The sequence below is a fragment of the Sapajus apella genome, unplaced genomic scaffold (genome assembly GCF_009761245.1).
Source record: "Sapajus apella isolate SASKATOON/1434 unplaced genomic scaffold, GSC_monkey_1.0 scaffold82, whole genome shotgun sequence".
Lineage (NCBI taxonomy): Eukaryota > Metazoa > Chordata > Mammalia > Primates > Cebidae > Sapajus > Sapajus apella.
The window spans coordinates 6,404,993-6,425,475 of record NW_022437022.1 but is presented as its reverse complement, the minus strand read 5'-3'; the positions used below and the strand labels follow the sequence as shown (position 1 = coordinate 6,425,475).

The following is a 20,483-nucleotide window of genomic DNA, read 5'->3' as shown; positions in this document are numbered from 1 at the left end:
CCTCCTCGCTCCACACACAAAAACAAGAAATAAAAATAAAACCCTCTCAGCTTTGCTTTTAAGAAATGAAGAAATGTTCCAACATGTAATCCACAGCTGCAATCCATTAACCTTTGCCAATACTGAGGCTGCCCTCTGGGTCCCTCCTGGGACCGCATAGATAGAGGCCCATTTGCCGTTCTGGGCAACATGCCCAATCATCTAGGAGGTGGGGTACTGGGGCACTCTTTCAGGCCAACTCAAAATAATGGAATAAAATATCTTCTCCATTGAGGGCCTCACTGAAAGAGCCACCTGGGCTGCAGGTGACCAGACTCACTGGGTGTAGCGTGGTAGCTCCTAACCACATGTGCAGTTGAACAGTGGAGACATGGCAAGTCTGAACCGAGATGTGCTGTCAAGTAAACTGTATGATGCATTTCAAATATTTAATAGGAAGCAAAGAATATAAAATCCCTCATCAGTAATTTCATATTAGTTATGCCTGGAAATGATAATGTTTTGGATACACTGGATTAAATGAAATGTATTATTAAATTAATTTCCCTTGTTTCTCTTTATGTTTTTTAATGTGGCCACTAGAAAATGTAAGCTTGCTTGTGTGGCACATTATATTTTCACTGGACAGCACTGGTCCAGAGGACTGGGATTTATTTTTAACGATTTTAATAAACATCAGACATTCATGATAATTAATATAGATATTTCTTCATCATATGAGCTCTTGGATGGTAAATATTTTATCTACTCTTGTTTTAAAGGATAAGGAGGTTTCCAAAAATTGCCCAGTACTACAGATAATTTGGCAAATTCTTGTTTATGGGTACCAGATAGTGCTGTTTCCACCCAGAAGCTGGCTATAGCTCCGTAATGTGAGATATTTACTCCTGGCCATTCTGGACTGGAGCTCACCTAATGAGCTCATCATCCACTGGGAGGTGGGATGGAAGGACATGGGCACCTCAGCCGTCACCGCTGAGCTTCCTCCCAGCCTTGCCAGGCCCTCTAATTCCTGATGCTTGCCTCTAAGACCAATGGGTACTTTAACTTTTGAAGGTGGTTTCTGGTCCCCCCAAGCAATGAGCCAAAAGACCTCAAATAATATTTTAACAACACAGACTTCTTAGACATGAAAAATTTCTAGAGAGCAAAGCCTTTAGGGAACAATCATGACACATTCACCGAATATATCACAGTATTACACTCAAAAGAAGATAAGTTTTCTTTCTCATCGATTGTCATCTTTCCTTGTGAAATACGGCAACTGATGAAGAACTCTCCTATCAAGAACAACCAGACGAAATGGCAAGGCTAGACAAGCAACCACTAACACTGTCCCCTTCCCACTGCCCATGGTAGACTCTGTGGCAAGACTGTTTCTCCCTCCAACGCCCAGGATTCCATTTCTTCACCCAGAGCTCCAGGTGGAAGTAAACAATGGGAGTGAGCCCATGAGGTGGGATTGTTGTTCCTTGACTCTTAGTGCTTCTCATGCTAGTCTCCTGGGGATGTGGTTAAAATGCAGATTCTCTCTAGATCTGGAGCAGGGCTTGCTCAGCAGGTTCCCAGGAGAGACTGATGCTGCTGACTTGTGGGTCTCACTTTGAGTTGCAAGGCTCAATACGTGGTATTTGCTGGTGTGCACATTCATGAAAAATTACCCTGCCTTAAGCATGGTAGATCCACAGTGCCAAATTAATATTAAATACATCTCATATACTTAAGAAAATTCAACATAAACAAATCAATTTCTTAAAAAAAAAAAAAAGGCAGAGCAACCATTCTCTTTATCTGAGCACCTTTAAAAGTATCTCCCTTTATGGGTTACAGCATTAGTTACTAATTACTAAAGGAAAAAGTACTGGGTGAATTACCACCTGGAAGCAAAGTAACTCTCGAATGTTATAAAACATAATATTAATGTTGACAGCTTCTGTTACTAAATATGACATATCACATGCCGGGGTGTGCGTGTGTGTGTGTGTGTGTGTGTGTGTGTGTGTGTGTAGGTGCATATGTATATACATATACACACGTGTATGTATCTGTGTCTATGTATACATATCTATGTATCTACATAGATTATTTAAATGAATTTTCTAAACACTAATAAGATGTGATTTGATAAATGAATAATATTGAATAATAATATTTAAATAATACATGAATATTATTTTCCTGCTACTGATGAGAAAACTAAGGCTCAAAGAGTTTAAATAACATGCTAGCAAAAAAGTCTTCTGAGTAGAATACCATGTCTAGCCTGACCCTGTCTTTTTTTTTTACCTGAGACCAGTACTCCATGTAGGGAGCTCTAAACATCATATTTATAACAGATGGTTATTTAGAATGCCTTTCTCTTCTTTGGCAATTTAAATTAAGATGTCAACTTGAAGAAATGTTTTAAAAATGTTGCAAAAGAATTGCAAAGAGAGCTGAATTAATCAAAGAAGGACAAATAAAGTGTTCTTTTAATATGGAGTACATCACTGTTGATGGAAAACACAGTCTTAGCAGAATTAAAAGATAATCAAAGAGATGGATAGGGCAAAGAGCAATTCAGCTCATTAAATAAGTACAAGGAAACTGACCTCTGCAGTTTAACCTTGAGCAATGCCGTTTCCTATGAGCAGAGTGTCATTACACAGCAGCAAGTCTCCAAACAGACAGTGTTACCCAGAACATCACCCTTTTCTCCCTTTGCTTCAAATCAAAACCAGCGTTCCCCATTTAGATGGCACAAAGGGTAAGACAAAATGGGACACTAAGTGAGATACTGTTGATTCTGTTTCCATGAAATTCTAGAAAAAGCAAAACTGTCATGACAGAAAGCAGATCTGGCTTTTCAGGCCCCAGGGTGGGGGGAGGGAAGTGACTTCACTGAGACACAAGGAAACTTTTGGGGATCATGGAAAGGGTCCATACCACAATGGTGGTGGTAGTTATAAGACCATATATTTGTTGGAAGTCTTCAAAGTATGCACTTAGAATTGCTGAAGTTTATTGTACATAAATTATATGTAAATATAAAGTGCATGTAAATGGTATGTGAGATAATAAAGCAGTTTTTTAAAAACATATGTAATAACCTGGTATAGCACTTTGTTTTCTTTGTGTCTGACTCAGGCAAAATTTGGTAACCCTCTGACAACAGAAAATCAGCACCGCTATAGAGCTAGAAGTTATTGCAAAAGAATAACAGTGGCAGCCGCCAAGATTTTCCTGGATGAATTCCATCTAAGATATGGTTGTAAGAATCTCAAGATTTTTGGGTGCCTAGAAAGTGGATTATCCTTCAGAACATCTGCGTCACTCTGGAGATGTTAGTAAATCAAAGAGCAGCTGGATTTGTCCTTAAATGTAGCAAAATACGTACTTGCTTGGAAGTACTCTTAATCCTTTCATTCACTGGAAAGGGAAGATTGGTTTCATGGTCCTGCCTCCCTTCATTTGTTATCAGCACCTGGTATTTTTTTGTGTGTGGGGGTAGAGGATATATATGAGGCAGTAAACTTGTGGTCTGGAAAAGCAGACCACAAGTTTACTGTTTTAACTCCTAAATGTTTGAAATTAAGACTAATACCAAGTATTTTTATGGAGTGGATTGGAAAATAGAAGCAATTATTTTAACTATTCACTAAAAAATATTTTGCCTAAAATATTCAGTTATTAAAGCAAAAGCATTGTTCTGGATTGGATTCTTCAGATAGTTCTGCTTTTGGCAACAAGTAACAGAAAACCAACTTAAAGAGGTTCGGACAGTAAGGACATTCACTGGCTCATGTGTCTGGAATTCTAAAGACAGCAGCATTCAGAGTTGGCTAGACCAGGGTCTCAACAATCTTATTAAACCATGGTTTTCTTCCCCTCTCTCCACTCGGCTGACAGGACAGCTTCATCTTAAGACTTGTTGTCCATCTGTATAAGATGGACTGCTAAGATGTATTTGAGCCCACAATTTCCTCATTCATTCCTTGAAGGAAGGGAGAAAAGATTTCTTCAGGAACTTCTGACTTAAGAGCAATGAAGGACTTTCCCAGAAGTCCATTTCTCATTGGCCCAAATTGGGTTGCACACCCATTTCTCATTGGTTCAAATTGGATCACGTGTTTGGTCAGTGACATGAAGGATAGGATTACCCTAAGCTAATCAGGCCTCCCCCTACAACTGGAAGCAGAGTCAGCTCCCATAAACATATGAATTGATGGTTTGGGGGAGTGTAGTAAAAGAGAAAGGAATCATCAATTAGGTACACTGTGTCTAATTTAAGTCCATGACTAAAAGTGAGCTATTTTTTTTTTGTTACAAAAATAACGTAGGCTTAAATTTTAAGAGAATAAAATGATACAGCATACTTGTAAACAATAAATATTATATTCTATGTACTGCAGACACATTACAGCATAATGGTTAAAAATACAGAATTTGGTATCAACCTCCTGGTTCATTTTCTTACTGACTGTCCTTCTTGGGATAGGTACGTAGCTGTTCTCCACCTCAACTTCTTCCTCTCTGTAATGGGAATGATAGCAGTATCTGTATAAGTTCCTCCAGCACTAAGCCTCCTCTTTCAGGGGTCAGCAAACTACAGCTTGCAGATCAGATATGCGGGTAACCTGTTTTTGTAAATAAAGTTTGTTGGAACTCATTTATGTATTGTCTATGACTGCTTTCACACTACAATGTTAAAGTTAGGTAGTTCCAACAGAGGTCTTAGAGCTCACAAAACCAAAAGCATTTCATATATGGCCCTTTGCAGAAAAAGTTTGCCAACCTCTAGGTTAAAACGTAAGATCTTTATTTTCTTGTCAAAATCTAACATGTCATAATTCTGTGGTCACTGAGTAACTGGAGATCTGCCAGAGAAAGGCAATATCTACAGAGCTAATGTGAAAGCCAGAGATGCTCCTTTATTTTATCACCTAAAAGCAGTGAAGAATCATGAACAACTGAAAAATCTACCAATGTGTTTAAATGTCAAATTAGGCTGAGCATGATGGCTAATGCCTGTAATCCCAACATTTTGGGAAGCTGAGTTAGGAGGATTGTTCAAGCCCAGAAGTTCAAGACCAGCCTGGACAGCACAGCAAGACTCTGTCTCTACTACCACTACTACTACTACTACTACTACTAATAATAATAATAATATAATTAGCCAGGTGCTATGGCATGCACCTGTGGTCTCAGCTACTCAGGAGGCTGAGGTGGGAGGATTGCTTGAGCCAGGGAGGTTGAGGCTGCAGTGAGTCATGATTACACCACTATACTCCAGCCTGGGTGACAGAGAGAGATCCTATCAGAAAAAAAAAAAAAAATTTAATGAAAAAGTCAAACTATCTACCTGGACTGACAAGAGATCTTGAAATATGTGATGTATAATTTCCCTTCAACTCTGGGATGTTGGAATCGGAAGCTGAGAGTGAATTTGTTCAGACTTGTAGCTAGTGGTTAGAAGTCATAGCTTGCAGCAGAAGACTGAAGAGGAAATAAAAGAGAGCCAATAATAAATTGCTGTGAATATTCCTTTTGAAAGGCAAAGAAAAAAGTGTTGTCACTTGTATGTGCTGAGTGGACAGTGGTGATGACAGATATGTAGACAAGGGATCTTGTCAGGGAATCCCTGGAGAAAGAAGAGTCTGAGACTAACACTGCTGGGCAGCCCCAAGTCTGAATTATGGAAAAACCCTCAGTAAAAGGAGAGACTCATGGGAACGAGTCGGCGATGATACTTCCATGCAGGAATACTGTCCTCGCAGGATGGGTGGTTTTAATCCCAGATTTAAAGATCTTTATAATCTAAATTATCTAGTCAAATCTTTTTCATAAAACAATGTTTTAATTAAAGACTCAGTTTTAGGTCAAGTGCACAGTGTCTTAGTTTAAAAATATATAGCTGTGACCATCAACTATCAAGAATGTTTCTAGAATGAAAAGCTTTCTACGTATTCAGTAGTGCCATGTGGGGATCAGGAGCATGCGGAGCACAGGCTCACCAATCAATTGCCTGGTCTCAAATCCTGGTTGGTTTAGCTCCCTACTATTTACTCCTTAAAGTCCTAAGCTTTGTTTCCCTTATTTATAAAATGGGATTAATGAAAGTACTAACTTTATAGAGCTTTGATGAGACTTAAATAAAATAATCCAGGTAAAGTGCTTAGTCCAGAATTTAATATAACACACTGCATAGACACTAGCCATTTTAATGTGTTAACACATAGAAATAAATTGTAGAAAACATTTTGGCAACAAACTATATAGTAATATATTTGTGTAATATGTTGACTTCTTATCTATCACTTTTGATACTCCTATATTGTTTTGGGAGCAGCAAAGGTTAACTAGACACAGAAAACTCCCTCATTGGGGTTTTCAAATTTAGAAGGTTAGTTCAGGGGTGATCTTCTTCTTTTCTTTTTTCAATTTTTATTTATTTATTTATTTATTTATTTATTTTGAGATGGAGTCTTGCTCTGTTGCCCAGGCTGGGGTGCTATGGCACCATCTCAGCTCACTGCAACCTCTGCCTCCTGGGTTCAAGTGATTCTCCTGCCTCAGCCTCCCAAGTAGCTGGGATTATGGGCACCTGTCACCATGCCTAGCTATTTTTTTTTATTTTTAATAGAGACGGGTTTTCACCATGTTGGCTAGGCCGGTCTCGAACTCCTGACTTCATGATCCACCCTCCTCAGCCTGCCAAAGCACTGGGATTATAAGCATGAGCCACTGTGCCCAGCCCAGAGGTTATCTTAATAGGGATTGTATTAGTTAAGATCCAGGTCAACTTACTAATGAAACAAAGGCCCTGAAAAGTGTCTTTCTCTTTAGCACATCCACCCAGAGGTGAGCAGCCCAGCTCTAGCAGGCAGCTCTGCTCCATGAGACCCTCCAGGGCCTGACTTCCATTTATCTTGCATCTCCACCATGACATCTACTAGCTTGCATGGTTGAAGCTCACTGGCATCTTCTTCCAGCAAGCTATTTTCTTTTTAAATGCCGAGACCTATAACTTATACACATGACGCCCACAACCACCTTATTGCTGAGGTCTTAGTCACAGTGCCACTCATAGTTGAAAAAAAGGCTAGAAAAAAATGACTCTCACTAGGCTGCCATATGCTCAACTAAAATTCTATGTATTCTCAAAAGAGGGAAGGGAAGAATGCTGATGGAATCAATCAGCAGTCTTCCACGGGCATTGTCATGGAAACTACTGTTTTGTTGACTCTAGACACTATTGATTTTAAGACACACAGGCATTTTATGCACCACAAAGTAAGAGAAACCATGTTGTTTAAACTGGGGCACATTGCCTTCTTCTCAGCTCAGTTGTAGGACACCTTCCAAATAAGAGATGTTAAAATGTAGAAGACGAATGTGTCTTGGTAGTACAGACACAAGAGTGTCTTGTACGTAGTTGGCCAATAGCAGTATTTCTTGACTTGAACTGAAAAGATCAACTACTTGGACAGCCCATTAGAGATGAGCTGAATTTTTCTGGATCAAAAAGATGCTAGATTACAATAAATGGAAAAAAGCAAAATAATACCTTTGGTGCCTGCTCTTAAACTTGACATTGTTTTGTTTGTGAAAGTCAGATTTGAGGATTTAGTTTATAAACAAACCCTTAGTTGGTTGGATCCCACTTGCTTTACCCACCCTGACTCATTTTCCCCAATTTAATAAATGTGCACTTGTATTTTACTTTAGAACACACAGAGCAGTTTAGCATAAAGTGATTATCCTAAGAACAGATTCTCAGTGCAGTAATCCTGTCTGTGAATTTGACACGTTCAAAATGCCAGAGTACAAGCATGTCAATTCTCGAGTTTTGAGATGTTATGAAAGCCCCTATTCACTTCAGTAAGACCATTTGATTCCGGTTAATGACAAGTCTATACTATGCAGGTGTTTTTTGCTGTCTATTGCTACTGAAATCTGCTTTTCTTATATAGATCACTGTTACAGATGAGGAAGTTAGTAATCCATCCTTTTTAGATCTGGTGAGAACTCCCCAAATGAGGAAATGTACACTTATTCTTATGTTTGCTTGGTAAGTTTGACTTGTGATGGATTTCAAAACTTGTGTTAAATTTACAACACATCCCTTCCTTCAAATCAGCTTGAAGTTACCTCTTACTTGTTCTCTGGTGTCTTTCAATGTTGCTACAGGTTCACAAGCGCAGTGGTGTATCAAGGACTTGTAATGCGCCTGGGAATTATAGGAGGCAACCTCTATATAGACTTTTTCATCTCGGGAGTGGTGGAACTGCCAGGAGCTCTCTTGATTTTACTAACCATTGAGCGCCTTGGACGACGCCTCCCCTTCGCGGCAAGCAATATAGTGGCAGGGGTGGCATGCCTTGTCACTGCGTTCTTACCAGAAGGTAACTTACCCCACATCTGTTTGGCAGTCAATGAACTTGAAAACACGTTAAATCCACAATCAAGTATAGGGAGCCACATGTTTTCAGGAAATGTGCAATCGAATCACAGTCTTGGTACCAGGCAAGCTTTCATGATGTCACTCCATTTTCTGCTTAATCAGTGTAAAATCTTTGAAGATAAGAGATGAGTTCTGTAGATGATTCTCTTTTCTCAATTAAGATGATTTATGAATGAAATAGACATTGTGCCCAATCTAGCTGATAGTGATGCAGTTTCTATTAATCACCTTTTATGTGACTTACTTTTGTAATATCTCTGATGTTGTTTAACTTATTTCCTGAGCCTGTGCCATGCTGCTGGCACCATGCTAAATGCTGAGGTTACACATAGACAAAAACCACAGTTCTTAACTTCGAGTGGTTCACAATCTATTAAGGGATACATATCCTTTAAGACTGTCACGATTCTCATTGTCATGAATTATTTACAAGATTTAGAAATATAAAAAAATAGGTTGGGGAGAAGTGATGAATCCACAAAGGGATTCAAGAAAAGCTTCCCATCAGTGGGAACTTAGCATGACCGAAGAATCAAATGTGCCAGATACTGGGGAGGGAGAGGACAGATATTTCCAAACTAGAGAACAGCTTCCAGAAGTATGAAACACCTTTGTGCATTCAGGAACTGAGGGGTCGTTGCTGTGACTGGAATCCAGGCAAGGAGCCTGAGAGATGGGCTGTCACCAGCATGACCAGCCCTGCAGGTCTTCCTGTGAGCTTCCGGAGGAGGAGTGAGCTCAGCATAACTGTAGCAGTTTAGAGATGGCTATGGGCAGGGGGAGATGCTGAGAGCAGGAGTTACAATCGGGGCAGTCAGACCTACATGAGAAGGGTAATTTCATTTCAGAGATGTTGCAGAGTTAAATTTTTCAGAGCTCCATGCCTGGTGGATGGGGTGCAGGCCAGAAGGAAGCAGAGGGTGCAGTGACTCCCGGTGTGTGGTGAGCAGCACCCAGGAGATCCCACCCTAGAGCACACCAGGGGCTGGGAAGAGGAGGGCTTCACATCACGGGGAAATGTGTGAAGTAGAGCAGGTTCATCATTTTCCTGTCCAAGGAGGGGTGAAGTGGGTAGTACAGAGAAAGCTGGATGCTCTGGACGTCCTTTGTGTCTGCACAAGAAAGGCTGTCTTTCTTTGAGAATCCTCTGAGGACTAGCCAAAAAACAAATAACATAGTGCAAGTCAAAACAGTCAGACATTTACAGATGAGCTTATTAATTAAATGAAGGTTTATGAATTCTTAAAACCGCAGGTAGACCCTATTTGAATAAAATTACAGGAATACCAGTATTCGGAACACACATACACACACACACACACACACACACACAATGTACAAGTCCCCTGACATGTTGGAATGTTTGCTGATAAATAGCAACCACCCTCTTGTTTTCCTTGAGTGCATTCGCTTCCCAGGGCTGCTGTAATAACTACCGCAAACTCGGAGGCTTGAAACAACAGACATTTATGCTCTCAGGGGTGTGGAGGCTGGGAGTCTGGAATCAAGGCATCCAGGGGTGCTTCCGTCCAGGGGTCCTGGGAGAGGGTCTGTTCATGCCTCTCTCTGGTAATCCTTGCAGCTTTTTGGGGTCACTCCAATCTCTGTCTCCATATTCATAGGACATTCTCTTCTCCACCTGTGTCACCTTAACTAATCACATCTGCTAAGACCTTATTTCCAAATGTGGTAGCCTGGAGTTTCCAGGTAGACACAAATTTTGGGAGACACTGTTCAACCCACTACATGAAGTTAACATATTCTAAGAGTTGGAGAATCTGTACAATAGCTATCTTTTAATACATGTCTATTCAGTATCAATTAATTGCCAGCCACTGAACTAGGAGGGGAATGGAGAGCTGAACAAGATAGACATAATTCCTGCCCTCAGAATTGTATAATTTAAGAAGAGTGAAAAGTTGCAAGCATTGGAGATGTTACTGTTCTATTTCACTTTGGTACTTTGGATATAACATAAAACTCTAGCTCCCTAAGACGAGGTCTTCTGTTCTCATCGTATGTGGACTGGGAATGAAACATTCATTGCATGTGAAATTAGAAATGCAGAGAGAAAGATGCTTGAATTAAGTGTGATCCCCCATTTCATGAGGTATGTACACTTCACTCTAGAAGATTTTCTCTGGTCCTAGACTGATTGGGATGACTTTAGTGTCTGTTGCATTTGGAATGACCCCAGAAAGCATTCAAGACTGTGTGTCCAAATCAAGATTGAAGTAACTAGGCAGATAGTCATAAAAGTATTTTGTAGAGAATACTTTCATATGTTGGAAAATGTAACACCAAAAATAGACTTTTCTCCTTTGTCTAACCAGTTTTATTTTATAATTTCCTGATTGAAGCTTTAGAATTGTTCTCAGCAAGACTGAAAGCTAATTGCTCTTATTCTAGACATTTTATTTTTAACTTCTGCAGACTTGGTCGTTTTTATAGTCATATGTCAATCATGACTGACTTGCAGGAATAAATTTCAAAGCCCTAAACTGAGTTCCAAATGTTAACAGAGGATCCTCCCTTGAGTCCTTCCAATTTAAAGACCCATTGGACTCAATTCCAGGGACTGGTTAATTAGGATGAGAAAGGCTTTTCTGTTCAGCCATTCCTGACAACAGCGGTAGGTTGCCAGCCCCTGGGGAGAATACAGATGAGCTTTTGGAGAAACCAGCTTTAAAATTGTCCCACGGCAAATACTAATCAGCTTTCCTTCCACTCGACCCAACTTTTCATGGTCTAAAGAATGAAATTCCGGAAAAAGAAATAATATTTCTGGCTGTATCCTCATCTCGGACTCACTGCTTCTAGACCAAATTTCTGAGTGCTTATTATTGTCTGGAAAATAAAGACCTTTCTTTATCCACACCCATCTGCCATCTTTAATTTGGGTTTATTTAGGATGGCCACAAACCTGGCAGTTTGGATAAGTCATCTTCTTGAACTGGAAAACTTGTCTTCTACTTTTATTTTTCTTAAGTGCAAAGTAAGTTTACATATCTTAATTTAGACATTTCTACTAGGATTTCTCACTAAACTTTATTTCAGAATTCAGAGTAGATGGTCCATTCAGAGGAGATATGTCTTTATCTTTTCTTCGGTAATTGAGGTATTATTCCCAATAATCTCTAGTACCTTGACCAAATCCACATTCAGAAGAAAACATTTTCTTTGTTCTCATATAACTCTGTGGATGACAATTTTAGTTTCAGTACTCATTTTTAAATTGCCTTGTGGTTTTTGTCATTGCTACCAAGAGACATCTATGGCCACCTAAAAATGAATTTAGCTGGTTACTGGAATCAAGAATATTTGTGTGCATCTATAATTATTCATACTTCCCAATAGTTTTCTTTTCAATTTTTAGTTAATGAACCACGCAATGCCTTAGAAACTTCCCTTTGGCTACACATTTTGACAAACTCTGTCCCAGTATAGTTTGATACTGGACTCTACAGCTTGGAAAAGAGCTGAGAGTCTTTCAGATTAAGGTCAACATGCAGGACAGTCCACGTCTCCACAAGTGGGGCAACTTGGCATTTTCTGACTGTTTTACTGAATTGACTGGTGATTTTTCCAAGTTAGCCACATATGTTTATGATGGTAGTGTGTGTTTTAATTTGATCTCTGGGTTTTTGTTTGGATTATTCCATCAAACAGACCTCGCCTCAGTTATAAACCCAAATTGCCCTTGAATTTGTCAGTGGGACTCAATTTTAGAGCAATCCTGATTTAGTGAAAAGAAACCTACAGTGGAAGAACCCAACCTGGATAGTGAAGCTGTTTCCCAGGTAGCAGGTGGCCTTCACTGCAGCCGAGAAGCAGCAGGAGATGCTTTCATCAGGCTGGGGCCCAGGGAATCTGAGCCTCTGCTCCCACTTTCCACTCCCAGTACTCATTGAAAGATGCTGATTGAAAGATGGGGTGGAATGCATTTCCTAGTCCCCCCTCACACACCTTTTCTTGGCCTTCTTAAAGAAGCAAACCCTAGATTACACATGCTGACAACCCTTCTGTGCCAGAGCAGACGGGGGTCCAGCACATCAGCACAGCTCTGCCTTCCCCACTGCCTGATGTAACCATTAGCATGACAGCTACAGGTCATCTGGGAAAAACATCAAGTGCACCAGGATGTCCTCAGCCAGTTTGCAGTCAAAATGAGTAAACTCTAGACTCTCAGAAATGGTTTGGATTCTTGAACCATCTTTTCCTTCCACTTGCCCTCCTGGGCAATTGTTTTATTTAATGAGTTTTAGCTTTTTTTTTTTTTTAACATGGCTATTCTCTAGAGAGAACACACAGAAAAAAGTCTACTGAGCTTGATTCTCTTCTTTCATCCTCTTCATTCATGACTATCTTTCTACTAAAAAATCATATATTCAGGAAGCTTCAATAATTCTCATAAAACATGGGAGGATGATTTAGTGCTAAATGAGCATACGTGTGGGTACAAAGGCAAAAGGAAAGGCACACGAACACTAGACATGCTTCGTTTTGCTTGGAGAGCAGATATGATCATGTTCATGCAGGCATATGTCCTCAATACCAAATCCTCTAGGAAAGGATGACATCAATTGCACAACTCCTAGGAAAGCTAGAGCAGTGACTTTTTAGAGTAAAAATGGTGAACTCCTCTGCCCTTAAAACACAAAAGAAAGAAAATGTTTGATAGTGAATGTTTGGCATTTCCCACTAGTTACTAGGGAGGAAAGGAAACTACCTTCCTACAACCAGAGCAGTCCTAAAACAGTTCATTTTAAAATGGATGAACCAATTAGCATTGACGAATGTGGCTCCTTGTGGATGCTTTCTTGAGAGAAGTAGTACAATGGAGGATGAGGAAGACAATGAGTGACATTTGCCTTCGTGGTAACACACAGAACGGATGTCCCCTTCCAAAGATCCCAGTCCTCAAAGCCTGCTCCACTCTAGAAACCAAGATCAGCTCATGAGGAGCTATCCTGGTGTGCTGGGAATGGCTATTCCGTGTGTCATCACTGCAAGGTATGCACAGAGAGGACAGCTGGGCACCAGCTATGGGAACATGGGGACTCAAAGGCACGACTGGAAACTACCTCCTAGACCAATGCCAGTGTGCTCCAACTCTCTAGGAGGGCATTTCCCGAGACAATGTTCCAATGTAGTGCTCCAATGCTCAACACACCATTCTTGAAGTGTACTTCCTATAATCCAGCCTCCTTAGAAAGACATCTAGCACCATCTAGTTTCGCTGTTGCTGAAGTCTGGCTCCACTATTAGAAGTTTCTCTCATTTGTGCTTAAAATTGGCAAAGACTTCAGGCTGGAAGTCACTAAGCAAATACCTTTTGTTGTTCTGTAAAATGTTAATGAACTCAGACCCTTAACTCCTCCCTTCCAAACTTTCTGTGTTTGCAGGAATACCATGGTTGAGGACCACAGTGGCTACCCTGGGAAGACTAGGGATAACCATGGCCTTTGAAATTGTTTATTTGGTAAATTCAGAATTGTACCCAACAACATTACGGTAATTCTAACAAACATGTTATAGTTTCTCCTACGTAACTCTGTAAACCACTGTTTTAAGTTGATTTCGTTGAAAACTGTGAAATCGCTTCCTTAGCTCGGTGATCTATTAGTCTGCACTGAATCCAGCCAGTAAAGAAGATACGCTTTGAGTTATCACCGCTTTCTGCATTACTGTCTGCTGCATTTTGTGATAGAAGTATTTCTCATATGAGTATCTTCACACATTGTAACGGTTTTTGGAAAGGCATTGGACTTGGAATCAGAAGACCTCTAGGTGCCTTTGCTTAGACTGTGGATTAAATCTGCATCCATCAGTGCCACCTGCCACACGGCTATAGCCTCTCTTTTGACTGCATTATGTGCATTGCAGTGGTGAGCAGCTGTTTATGAAGGATGAAATAAAATAGTGTGCACGGACTAGTGCGAATCAACCTCCTCTGCTGGGGAAGTATTCCCTGGGCACACTTCGCCCCCATGCGAGGAAACAAAAGTGGCACAAAGTGACCCACAGCCGGCAGGGCAGTGGGTTGCTGATGGATAACAATCCCCACCCACGCTGGAGACTTCTTCACTAGCCTCACTGTGAAACGTGCAGAATAGAATGGAAATGTTTTGCTTAGCGTTCACGAGAGTAGTCGTTTTCAAAGAAAATGAAAATATCACACTTTCTTTGTCATTTAGTATGTCGGAATATGTTGATTATCTTGAAGTCATTTATTGAAATCGTTTTTATTTAAAATGACTTTTCATTCAACAGAAATTTTGGAGTTTCGCTTTGTTCAGGTCTGTGTGATTTTGGGGGAATCATAGCCCCGTTTCTGCTCTTTCGGCTGGCAGCTGTGTGGCTAGAACTACCTCTGATCATCTTTGGTAAGAACTCATTTGCTATTCTTAAGAGCTTTCATCTACGTTCTTTGTATTAATAGAAACCTATAATAATTATTAGTTTTGATAATGATGACATTCATTTCATTATAATAACTATTCCACTGATAGTTATGATGTTCATTTCATCTTATTATAACAACTATTTCAATTTTGAGGAGTCGATTGAATTCTAATGAATGGTTTTAATATACTTCATATTAAATGGTGGTGATAAATAATGTTCAATTAGCATTCTTTCTTTGGGTTCTGAGTTCAATGCTATGAAACTCTGATGGTGTTAGAGAAGAGAACCAATAATTTTCAAGGGACTAAACTAAATCTTCAACATATTTAAAAATGAGGGCCAGGTGCAGTGGTTCATGCATGTAAGACCAAGGTGGGAGGATTGAACGGGCCCAGGAGCTCAAGACCAGCTTGGGCAACATAGCAAGACTCTGTCTCGACAAAAATTAAAAACTTAGCTAGGCATGGTGATCCACGGGTGCCTGTAGTCCCAGCTACTCAGGATGCTGAGGCAGCAGGATCAGGGCTGCAGTCAGCTGATTGCACCATTGCACTCCAGTCTGGGCAACAGAGTGAGACCCTATCTCTAAAATAAATAAATAATGAAAATAACAAAAATAAGCCTAATGACTAATTGTATTTCTGGTGTTCTCTGTCTATTGACATCGTATCTTCATTTGCTTTGATGCTAAAAATACCATGCTGAGGGAGCAGGGGACGCAGGATCCGTGGCACACATTCCATCACTTCTTCCAGGTCCCTCGAGGGCACCCCTCCCCCCACCTCCAGCTTCCCTAGGACTTGCGAAGGGACAGACTCACAGTCTAGGAGGGACCTTGGGGAATTCAGTGGCCACGTTTTCAGGGCTGCTCCAACTGTCCTGCCTGGGTTTCACACACTCACTACCCCCTCCTCAGCAGTAAAGGATACGGGTTGGCCCCTTTCTTCCCCAAACATTTCTCCACCTCTCCTTCCTTATTCCTGGTAGAGAATGTTTTTCATTTATTGTTCAGCAGTTGAAATTTGAAGAAAAATACTGAGCCCATGAGGACTGACCTTCTGATTCATGCAAAAGTCCTTTGAGAGTGTGAGGGACAGAGAGTCAGTTTCTACCACTTGACACCATGGCCTCAATAGAGGATCACCTCAAATTGCTGTATGGGATTTGGTCATCAAGCTGAGCATTAATTCTGTGGTCAGCATGAAAAAGCAGAAAGTGCCACTTTCCAGCAGACAGAGTAATCCGGAGACACAGCACATGACCTTCGGGACTGTAGCCCACGGCCCAGTGGCAGGCAGGCAGGCAGGGCTGAGACTGCAAGGGGAGACAGCTGAATTTCTAAAAACTCAGTGACAACTGCTGACACCCTGAAAACAGAGGCTGCTATGAGAATAGATCACAGGGACCCTTGACCCCTGAGTGGAGGGGAGCAGGCCAGGGAGGAAGGAAGCAATGTCTAGGCTGAGAGGGGCTGGCTGTGCTCCAGGCAGTGGAAAGTTCAAAGTAAGAAGATGTCACATCTTAAGCACCCAGCGCTAGAGGATGGAGTGCAGGTGTGAGTTGAGCCTGAAGGGAGGCGGCGCCAGGACAGGGTAGGGGCCAGATCTGGAAGGGCCTCACACACATGCCCAAGGCTTTGCTCTTTATCCACATAGCAGTGGAAAGCAACCGGACAGTTTCACCCTGGGGTGAACACAGCTGGCCTTGCATGGTAGAAACACAGATATGCAAGTGGGTTGGAAGGACCCCAGCATCGTCCCTCTGATGGCAGATATTTTGTCACTGGCGGTGATAATTTATGAATGTCATCTAGAGGCGATCTCAGTGGCTTCTTCTAATAAGGGAGTGGAAATGGGAATGGAGAGGGTGGACACATTGAATAAACATCTTAGAAGCCAGCTGGGCAAGATGGGGCCACTGATGAGCACAGGGAGAGGGCATGGTGAGCTGGAAAGCCCAGGCACCTGGGGAGATGTTGGTGGCACAGGAAGTGGGGCAGCAAGGCTGGGGGTCTGCAGGGTGATGGGACTCTGTGTTGGCTGTGCACACTTTGAGGCACCTGGAAGAGCTCAAGTGGAAATAGAAACCAGGAGGCTCAACACTGTTGAACTCAGGAGGTAAGTGTGGCATCGGGATGAAGAGCTGGAAGCCACCTGGCAGTAGAGAATGGTTGAAACTGAGGGAGTGGCCCAAGTCCCCCAGAAAATCAGGACAGAGCAAGAGGGAAACAGAGGCCTAGGACAGAGACCTGAGGGGTGGCAAAAGGGACAGACCTAGGCAGAAGGAGAGGAGGTGACCAAGGAAGTGGAAACCAGGTGAGAAGCCCGAGACAGCAGGGCATGAGACCAGGTCCACCCTAAGGACTGAGAGTAGCACACGTGGATCTGGTGGCCAGCGAGAGGCAGAAGGAACCTGGCTGGGGCAGAGCCAGGCTGAGTCCAGGGGACGGCAGGCAGAGGCAGGGCCTGGAGCATGGTGCTGGGCTGGAGCTAGCACTTCCCACTCACCAAGGCTGACCGCTACCATTATTAGTCTGTTTGCCACTGCTATAAATAACTGCCTGAGACTGGGTAATTTGTAAAGCAAAGAGGTTTAATTGACTCACAGTTCCTTCCACATGGCTGGGGGGGCCTCAGGAAACTTGAAATCATGGCAGAAGGAGAAGAAGGAACATCCGACATGGCGCTTACAAAACCATCAGATCTCATGAGAACTCACTCAGCATCATGAGAGCAGCATGGGGTAATCTCCCCCATGATCCGATCACCACCCACCAGGTCCCGCCCTCAACACATGGGAATTACAATTCAAGATGAGATTTGGGTGGAGACACAGGCAAATCAGCTACACTTTCCAGAATTTTTAAAGCCAGTTGTCAAGCACAGGTATCATTAAAAAGCAAATCATATTAAATATATGAGAAACAGAGGTAATAAATAAATTGAGTATTTATTAGCAACACTCGTCGGCTCCTAATCCATCTACTACATCTTCAGTATTACTTGTGCTCCGAGGTTGTGTCTGCTGCATCTTTATGGTGGAAGCACCACTGATGGGGCTCCTGCATCTCTTCCTAGTGGCTCAGTCAGGGGTGTTGTGTCAGTAGCCCCAAGGGCCCACAGTGGGAGCATTTACACTGTGTGCATTGGCAGATGCTGCCAATCAGGGCTTGGTTGCCCAAAGCAGGTTGTTAGGCATTTACCAGCACACCACTAGGATACAAAGAAGTGGAGAAAATAGGAGAGGGTGGCTTTTCAAGCACTTTGGCTCTAGAGAGCAGACAAAGAAAGGATGGTAATGGACTTATGAGGTGAGATTGAGAGAAGTCAAACAGAAAAGATCTGTGTAATCCCAGCACTTTGGGAGGCCGAGGCGGGTGAATCGCAAGGTCAAGAGATCGAGACCATCCTAGTCAACATGGTGAAACCCCGTCTCTACTAAAAAAAATACAAAACATTAGCTGGGCATGGTGGCACGTGCCTGTAATCCCAGCTACTCAGGAGGCTGAGGCAGGAGAATTGCCTGAACCCAGGAGGCGGAGGTTGCGGTGAGCCGAGATCGCGCCATTGCACTCCAGCCTGGGTAACAAGAGTGAAACTCCATCCCCCCAAAAAAAAAAAAAAAGAAAAGATCTGAAAGCTTCTCCCAATAGGTTGAAGATACTGGAGAAAGGGTTGATACCTACAGTGAGGAGCCCAAAGAGACAGGCCTAGGTGAAGGCTGGTCCTGGGGCAGACACCAGGACAAGTCTTCACTGTAAGGTGACAGGAGGAGTGGGAGGGAGAGGAGCAGGTAAGTGATAGTGTCAGTGAGCAGGCACGGAGGGGCCTTCCCTCCAGCACCTCTGTTTCCCTGCGATGCAGGAGGGGAGGCCTTGGGTGTTGGACCCTGAGAAGGCATTCAATCACTGTGAGATGTGAGAGTAAACTCATGGCTGCCAGGTGTACAGGGGCCTTGGTGCTGCTCAGAGTTTGAGGAAGGGAGAGGATATTTCAAATTGTGGTAAAGTCGGGGCACCTGGGATGCAGAGGTTGCTGTGGCTGACAGCTACTCCAGTGAGCAACATGGCAGCTTTAGAGTGAGTAGGCCCATGGGAGAGGGCCCAGCTGTGTCTTCCTGGGGTGGTAACATGTTTCCCCTATTCCATAGGTATCCTGGCATCCATCTGTGGTGGCCTTGTGATGCTTTTGCCTGAAACCAAGGGTATTGCCCTGCCAGAGACAGTGGATGATGTGGAAAAACTTGGCAGGTACTGTCCAAAATTCATGCTCCCTAAATTAAAGCAACATTTCAAACCACTGGTGAACAAATGATGTAGAGAAAATTGAATATCCATAGGGAAAAAATAAGAATAAATCCTCATCTCATAAGCAAAAAAATTCAAAGTAGATACAAAAGGCTAATGTTAAAAAAAAAAAAAAAAAAAACCCTCCAAAGCTATGTAAGAATAGGCATTATTTTTTAAACGTGGTTGTGAAGAGAGAAGCACTTCCATGTAGGGTCGTAAGAGTCAGAAGTGATCTAAAAGAAGGAACTGATGACGTGGAAAAGTGGAAATCACTGGGACATGCAGTAGCAGGGGATTAACAGTGTGGCTTACTCTACAGAGTGAGGAGGAGTCAGGTCTGACTAGATGGAATGGCATAAGCAGCTTCTCAAGATTGATTACAAAGTGAAAATTCACTGAACAACATATTATAGTATTTATAAAAAAATAAAACCAAAGGCAATGTCTCCCTGTAGCTGGATGGGAAGACAGGTGGTACACAGATGATAGATAATAGATAATAGATGGATGATAGTAGATAGATATACTAGTTGATAATCATAGATAAATGATAAATAATAGATGATAGATAATGTCTGCATAGATAGGTGGATAGATAATAGATTATAGATAAATAATACACATTAGTAGGAAGATAGAGAAAAGAGAAAGAGATTGAGTTTTAGAAGGGGGTGGTGTTTAAATAGTGTATAGGAAAAGCTAATATCTAGCCAATATATTAACACGAGGCGTTATATCACAAAAAATTCACATTACACGTATTCTTTCTAATTTTGTTTGAAATTTTTTAATTAAAAATATAGAGACTATGAATATGAGAATGTATAGTAAAAGATGTGAAATAATAATATAAGTTGTCTGTGAACACAAATGGGCTTGTAAGAGAGGCAGGGAAGGGAGGGCCATCACTTTCTTGCCAGCGACTTCTGTACTGTTTGATTTTTTAGAAAAATTAGAACACATAGTCTTGCGTTGTTTGTGTAGTTTTAAAAAATGGTTTAGAAGCTAATTTAAAAACTAAAAAAGCAAACTTAATAATGACCTAGGAATTAAGGATATGGAGCTCTAAATATTTTTGATATATCAAAAATACTGGGGAACAGCTTTCTTCCCTTTGATTCTATTCCATTGACTGTATATAACTATACATGTTATAGTATAAATACTATAACATGCTGTCTGTTTACACAGTGAGAGTGATGCATTCATTCTTGATCCCCAAACCAACCAGGGGTCAGTTTTGCAAACTCATCAGGAAATAATGGGAGAAAAGGAAACCCTTTGAAGCCAAGACTCTTCTACCACTTCAGTCACATTAAAAATAGACAGCTGGAAGAGATTTTT

The 20,483-nt window shown here is 41.6% G+C and overlaps 1 protein-coding gene across 1 annotated transcript in view; it reads left to right on the top strand.

Annotated features, from left to right (window-relative positions):
- SLC22A3 (solute carrier family 22 member 3) overlaps window positions 1-20,483 on the top strand; it is a 104,784-nt gene that overhangs the window by 82,061 nt on the left and 2,240 nt on the right. The window contains exons 6-10 of the mRNA XM_032253137.1: window positions 7,953-8,050; window positions 8,170-8,384; window positions 13,849-13,957; window positions 14,717-14,829; window positions 19,001-19,100. Coding sequence (XP_032109028.1) covers window positions 7,953-8,050; window positions 8,170-8,384; window positions 13,849-13,957; window positions 14,717-14,829; window positions 19,001-19,100 — 635 coding nt within the window. The remainder of the gene's footprint in view (window positions 1-7,952; window positions 8,051-8,169; window positions 8,385-13,848; window positions 13,958-14,716; window positions 14,830-19,000; window positions 19,101-20,483) is intronic.